Raw genomic sequence first — 8,007 nt, 5'->3', positions numbered from 1 at the left:
GGGTAAATTCCATAAAAAGATCAGGAAGGGAAGCAGATTGGTAGATATTGAAAAAGAAGACAAAGCATACTATGTGCCTCTCATCAAAAGTATTCAACAACTTTTGAATAATGAAGCTGTTGTTGAGGAGGTAAAAATATTTGAGGAGATCTTATCTGATACCATAATACTATATAATCATAGTTTTATTACATTAATAGATTGATAACCCTCATGCTCGTCAGGATGGTTTGCTTGGTGATTTTTGTGATGGAGAAGAATTTAAATCCCATCCACTCTTCAGTACAGATATGTATGCATTACAACTGCTATTGTTCTTTGATGAACTGCAAGTCTGTAATCCTCTAGGATCACGAGCAAATACCCACAAAATAGGTGAGCAGGGGAATTATTTTGATGTGCATTCAGTATTATAGAATTTTCTTTAGATTAAAAATATAAAAGACCACTGTACCAGAAACAAAAATACTGATATTAAATAAAAATGTTTGTTAATTACCTTGATTATAGGCAACATATACTACACTTTGGGGAACATATCACCAGATAAGAGGTCAAGTTTAAATGCCATTCAGCTTCTTGCAATTGTCAACAGCAAACATATCAAGAAATATGGAATTGAATGCATTCTTGATCGTATTATGGAAGATATTATTCAACTTGAACAGGTATGGACCAGATCATCTAAAGAAAGAAAAGTGAATGTACTGAATCATCACTTAAAATTTAATTATAATTCAGTAATTAAAATTTATTAATTTCTTAATTTCTTGTTTTGGTTACTGTTTTGGATTAAAGATTTGAATTTCATCAATCCTGTAGGATGAAGGTGTTGTATTTACAATAAATGGCCAACAAAGATCATTTCGAGGAAGCATTGGATATATATCGGGGGATAATTTGGGTTCCCAGCTACTAGGTGGATTCAAAGAGGGCTCCCAAGCTTATCGTAAATGCAGGGAGTGCATGGGGATTGACGAACAAATACAAACAAAGGTGTGGAAATCCTAAAATTCAATACAGTGAATTGCTCATTATGGGCAAAAAAAATGTAGCACTTTTCATAGACACAGTTAATTTGTTGAAGTATAACATTAATTTATACTTTATAGTGATACAATAGTGATACAATATGTGATACAATATTTATGGTGATACAACAGCACCTGATAATTTGTATACAAATTGCATTTTTTGCATATTAATTCAACAAAGTTGCAAGGTAAAATCGCTCTGACATTAACAGATATAGAAACAGCTAGGTATAGATATTATGCATAATTATGGTAATATTGTATCACCATGTTAATACGTTACATTATTTGACCTTTTTATGTAGTTCCTTGAAAGCGAGTTTGAACTACGAACAAAAGATGGATATGAAATCCATTGCAGACATCTGATGCAATCCGAACACTTCAGTGTAATGTATGGGTTAAATCGAAGATCGGTACTAGGTAAATCAAGGTACTATCATGTCATTGGAGGACTACCAGCTGATGCCATGCATGATGTCCTGGAAGGCACACTCCAATACCACACCAAGGAAATGTTAAAGCATTTCATTCTGGAAGAAAAAACATTCTCCTTAGATGAGCTGAATAAGAGGATCGCTTCATTTGATTATGGGTATGTATTTAATAGTACTTTTGAGTATGTTTAACAGCTAGAATACCTTAGAATACTTAGTTAGAAATCAGTCTTTATTGTGCATTTTGATAATAAGATAATTGAAATATATCAGTGATAAATTTCATCATAAAAGTTAGCACAAAATTTACGCTTCGAATTTCAAAATAATATTAAAGTTAAAGACGGAAGGTTTAAAAAGTAAAGATTTCTAGTACTTATTGAGTTACATACAGGTGATCCTCAAAATAGTTTGAAGTAACAATTGCCAAAAATGTCACACGTGCTTTCACTGCTTTGTTACATTCACTGATTTATATTTCAACTGGTTCGCAAAAAACGGTCAAAAATGCACTCACTGAAGCCTAAACTCTATTTAACTAACGTTATTCGAATACTGTAAGTCATACCATTTGCTTTTGTGCCGTCTCTGGAGTCAAATATAGCAATTTCAATATAAAATTTGAGAATATGGTTCCTTGCAATAATTGATGACAACACGCTAAGGCGCGATCACGTGCTTAACGAGTATATTGGAAAACCAATAGCAAAACCAATAGTCCAATATTCTTTAGCCTGAAAGCATGCATTTCATGTGGATTACAGATCAGGGATGATCCTATTTCTAAGAATGCTATTTTATAAATTGCATACACAGTTATTACTTATACCTTCTTGATAGTAACGTCTCAACATATTAGAGGTGTGGCGCAGGGATTCTTCGGCTTCATTTTGATGTAAATACGCTATATTGCGAAAGAATATATTTACATGCATAGGTCGCATAGTAATACCAAATGCATGTAATTGATGCGATTCGGTCGATTTCCCATGTCCAGCGATCTGTCTCAAAGCATTATACCTTTTTAGAATATCATGATTAAAGCAAGTTTAGTTCTTTGAATTAATGCCACCAACATGCACTGATCCCGTTCTTGATACCTTAGGGGGGGGGGCACCGAAGAGAAATAGGGTTGGCAACTAAAACTTTTTGCCCCTAAAAGGGTGTGTAAAATTAAAATTGCTGTCAGATGAATCAGGGTAACAGGGTTGTCGCTATTTTGTACATCGATCTTTCTGATGCACCAAACCCAAATCTGTGCACAAATTAGTTTTTTAAGTATGAAATAATCTTTGGATAACTACTCAAAATTGATTCGTAACTAATGGTTAATAATAGATATCTATGTCTCTTATGGGAAAATACAATGAAGCTATAGAGCCATATAGAGCCATAAAAAACAGTGTTAAAATATTGGATTTAATGGAGTTCAGTAAAAAAGATTTTCCCCTTGTAATTTCATTTGCCCCCCCTGAGGTAAAAATAATGAACGGTCCCTTACCATGCCACAAGTATTAACTATCCTTAAAAAACATACATCGATATTCCAGGTACCACAATGACTCAAACAAACCGGCACCAATCTTGAGGCAGAAACTCTTGTCCAATGACAATAGCCTTAAGCAACATGGTAAGACGTAATTGTTGATCGAATTGTTAACCGAATATATCAAGAATATGAATTTTTTTTAGAAATTATTTAACTGCATGCATGCATGTCATCCTAATTTTGGTTTATTATTATGTCACAGCTAATGAGATGTGGTGCCTGGGCTTATTCCTTCCTCTTTTAATTGGAGAGTTTATGACAGAAGATGACGACCATTGGAATGCCTATTGTGTATTGCTGGAAATAGTGCGCATTATATTCTCCCCGCTGATAAGCAAAGAGCAAATGCCTTATCTCCAAGTCCTGATCCAAAATCATCATGAAAATTTCCGGCTACTATATCCACATGCGTCTATCATACCCAAGATGCACTACATGATCCATATGCCGAGGATTATGTTAAAGTAAGCTTATTTGCTTTATGAGGTTTCAACGTATTATTATACCCCTTCACTAATTACCCGATTACTGATTACAGATTGGGACCGCTCATCAGGATTTGGTGCATGAGGTATGAGGCAAAACACTCGTACTTCAAACGCTTGGCCATTTCATGTGGTAACTTCATCAATCTGCCGTATTCTCTGACAAAACGGCACCAGGAAGGGCTATGTTACCGCATTAACATGTCGGAAGGGGGCCACTCTACTTTTCTTCAAAAAGGAATTGATATTGGTCCAGGTACACGTTCATGATTTATTACACTAATTACATACGGCTATCAATTATGTATAACGTGACAGTTTTATGGTTTATTATGAAGCCCATAAGAACGGTTTATGTCATTAGTTTAAAAATCCCTCGACATTTCGTGACAAAGCCGTTCGTCATGAGAGGCCCAATGAAGGTCCGGCGAACCCACACTATTTGGATAATGCGCACTTATGATGTATACACTCATTTACAGTATTCCTTATTTAAATATTTTTAGGCACAGAAACGTATGCTGGAAATTTAGGCTACTATGATTTGCTTTGTGAGTCATATGAGTTTTGTGATGTGATTCCACAAACCTCTGTTTTTGAGTAAGTTAAAAATTTACGATTTTACATGCCGAACATACAAAAGAACAACTATTCAACAACTAATTCAATAGACCTTTCCCCCCTTTTAGCGTTCAAGCGCGAAATGCCTTTGCGCGGTAGTTGATTATTTGAGTCGTGAATTGGCCATATTCAGGAGCGATTTTGTTTAACAAAGAAGCAATAAGAAGCAGAGCGATAACGCAACTCAAAGTTAATTGATAATTAACTACCGTCACGCATAGCGCGCTTGAAAGCTAAATGGGAAAAGGTCTATTGCAACCTCAGTAAGCAATCCCTAGCCTTACATACATATACTGTATAAAGGCTAGATTCCACTCAGGATAATGATCCGTGGATTGGAACGGACATGCAGGAAAGTTTTTCTTTGTCTCAGTTGTGAGCTCTGGGTTGGAACTAATGACTTTAACACAAAGAAAAACTTTTCTGTCCGTTCCCATCCACGGATCATTATCCTGAGTGGAATCTAGCCTTAAGTATATGCATGGATGACAGATTTTTATCATTTTCCTCTTTTCTAATCCAAGAGCGAAGTGGGTTGTTATTGGAGGTACGAAGTACAAATGTAATGCAGCAGTACATATTGGATATGATGAGCATGACTGCCCATTATTTTGGAGAATTCACAAGATTTGTATAGTTGAGAAGAACTTGATGGGCATTCAGTTTGTTGTCGAGCCAATGGAGACCAACATATTCAACAGCCATTTCCAGTGTTACGAGGTTAGTCTTCCATCAGCCGATGATATGAAGATATTCAAGCAATCTGAGTTCAGCTGCTATATTCCGAAGCAAATATGTCGTCCATATGGAAGACGAGGTGGTACAAGGTACATCTGTACACGATATGATCTTGGCACCAATAGTTAGAGTCACATTACCATACTCCAGTTGTACACTGCAAAATACAAGTTTACAATGATTCAATACATGTTACTATGCAGTACGTAAATTAGCTTGTAGGTACACCACGTAAGTATTTAATACTTCGAAACTTTCGGTCTGTTATCCAGGGGCCGGTTGTTCAAAGCTAGGTTAAATTTTAATCGCTGTTTTTGTTCATATGGTTCTGCACCGCTGTTTGTTTCAAGAATTTACAAAATAAGGCTTCTATTGATCAACAAAATGTTTGTGAAAGAAATGTTCAACTTCATAAACGAGCGACTAAAAAATGATGTTAAAATTTGAGTTAAAGTGCAAATGTGCAATGATCAATGTAATTAGCCTTTCTTACGATGACGAATAGGTCGCCATTTTGGGGGCACATTTTTCAAAACCGTGAACGTGAGACCTCGTAACGGCGACTGTTGTAGGCTAAATTGTAGGCTAAATTTATTATTCAAATGGGGTCTGTTGATTTAAAGTAAATGCCTTCCATGCATGTTAAATATTAATTTTAAACCCATTTCAGAAACTGAAAGTACCCCAAAAACGTCATCATGAGAAAGGCCAATTCCACTGACGAAGGCCTGGGTTTTAGGACCGAAAGCTTTGCAGCTTTAGATACCTATGTGGTGTACCACTATTTACTTATTGCTTTCACCATGCAAACATACAAGAATATAGTGGAATTTTTTATTGTCTGGGCGCTTTCACGCGGAACTAAAGAAAAACAAAGAAGTGGAAAAAGGACAATGTGCACATTTTATAGAAATTGAAATGTGCAACATAATATGGTACTGTACTCCACATGCAGTTTTGCAACGTAGCTAACTTCTTCTGCCTATTAAGTGTAAAATGTACTTTAAACTGCTACTATAATTTTATTCGCTTGTACACTACAGTTTTAACTTAGTTTTTGTTGTAATATGTAATTGGCTGGTAAGAAAAGACATAAACACATATTTGCCTAATTGAAAATATACACGCCCCCACCCTAACATCTTTAAGCATGTGTCGTAGTATAATATTTGTCTTATCTATATTTGTTTATAGATAATAAACCAATATGTTTGGTCTAGACCAAACAATCATACATAGAACTTAATATCATGTAACAACATATATCCATACAAACAGTAACATTGTTGTTAAATGATTAAATTAGGTTTCATTGTATTAAGTAATGATGTATAGTTATATGTATAGTTATATAAATATATATATATATATATATATATATATATATATATATATATATATATATATATATATATATATATATATTGATCTATATAAATAAAGCTGCAAAGCTTTATTCGGTCCTAAAACCCAGGCCTTCGTTTTCTGAAGTGGGTTTAAAGTTAATATTGAACATATGAAAGCCATTTTTTTAAATCAACAGACCAGTTATATTAAGTAGAGTCTAAATTACATTTCTACTTTCAGTGTTCTGATGCAAATTGTATTTGTGTGTGTGTATTGGATTATTGAACTAAAAAACTTTGAGGGTTCTCACTATATCTCACAAAATTTCTATGAGTTGTCAGTTTTGCCTTAATTAACAGACATTTGATCAAGTGAATTAATAGCAAGCAACATCTGCATTGATAAATACCTACAGTTCCACATTGAACTCATTAAAATTATTAGTGACTTATCAAACTTTGAAATCACTGAGCAAAAAGCCAGATTTTCATTGTAATAGTTCCAGAGACTTGAATTAAGAAGCAAAACCAGTTAAATGATCTGCCTAAAATTTTGTTTCCCTTACTTATCTTATTATCATTTGTAATATTGTGAATTGTATTTTTGAAAAGGCAGAACAGTAAAAAGCTCTAAATTGATATTAATTGTCTAAAAGGATCACCTTTTCATAGCCCACTTTTAAATAACTCTAACATCATTTGTTTCTTTTAACGTACACCAATGTTATTCACGGACGAAACATACAGTATAAACTAGGCTACTCATTATAAACTTGTCTATTATTTACATAAATATGCATGATGATAAGAGCATAAAACTAAATTTATTTTTAAGATATTAAAAGTTGTAAAGTTCAATGCGACTGGAATGTCCGAATGAAACGCTGCCTATTTTATAAATAACACTTTTATAATTCAAAAACTCAATAGATCATAGTCAGCCCCGTCATTGTTCCTTATTATATTATGGGGGAATGGCTCTGATACAGCTGAACAGAACAGCTTTAACCAGTTAACCTGAACTTAAATGCCGTGAGAAGAAACTTTACACATCGTGATTAATAAGAAACATATAAGGTAACATATAAGGTTTAAAAGTCAAATAATATTAGTGGCACAAACATTCGTAACTTTACTTGCCTTCTCCGTGTTTTTCACTCCAGAATTAAATCATTCATGTTTATAATAACAAAAAATTACAATAAATTATTAACCCGCTCCTCTTGCGCACGCCATTTTGAATTTTATTTAACTCCAAAAAGAGAGTTGAATTTCTTAACCACAAAAGGAGTTAATTCTGCATATTTCGAAGAGAGTTATTTTAACTCCGAAATAATAGTCAAAATTTTAACTACCCCCAAAAAAGGATAATAGGTGAGTCAAAATAACTCATAAAAGAGAGTTAGATTGCTTAACTCCCCCAAAAGGAGTTAATTCTGCATAGTTAATAAGTTCTAAAAATTATTAACTCCTCAAAGAGAGTTATTCTTACTCCAAACCTAGAGTTAAATTTTTAACTCCACCAAAAAAGGATAATAGGGGAGTTAAAATAACTCCCTGAAAATAACAGTGCAGTAGCCTAGCTTTAGCCGCGGTCAAGCTTGTCGCGGAATGTCGCCTATACACAGTACTGTCAGTAGCAAGTCACTAGCAACTAAGGGCATCATTACCTTAAGAATATTTTAAAATTTGACAATAATCTATTTTGTCGATTGCCTGCTGCAATGTCGCTATTTCTGCCGCCATATTAGTTACATATTTTGTGACCATACGATCACATATGCATGTGTTATGATT

General features: G+C 34.0%; 1 protein-coding gene across 1 annotated transcript; it reads left to right on the top strand.

Moving 5' to 3' along the window:
* The first annotated feature begins 290 nt into the window (after positions 1-290).
* Positions 291-6,007, top strand: LOC114544922. Its single transcript, XM_028563407.1, has 9 exons — positions 291-375; positions 511-668; positions 823-996; positions 1,340-1,629; positions 3,022-3,101; positions 3,223-3,484; positions 3,559-3,761; positions 4,012-4,105; positions 4,651-6,007. Exons 1-9 carry the CDS (start codon positions 291-293, stop codon positions 4,991-4,993), a joined length of 1,689 nt encoding a protein of 562 aa, XP_028419208.1. The 3' UTR covers positions 4,994-6,007.
* Positions 6,008-8,007: the final 2,000 nt, after the last annotated feature.

This window comes from Dendronephthya gigantea, unplaced genomic scaffold (assembly GCF_004324835.1).
Source record: "Dendronephthya gigantea isolate DGI-Jeju-01 unplaced genomic scaffold, DenGig_1.0 001055F, whole genome shotgun sequence".
Classification (NCBI taxonomy): Eukaryota; Metazoa; Cnidaria; class Anthozoa; order Malacalcyonacea; family Nephtheidae; genus Dendronephthya; species Dendronephthya gigantea.
Note: the sequence above shows the minus strand (reverse complement) of the source record. Positions and strands in the feature narration are given on the sequence as shown.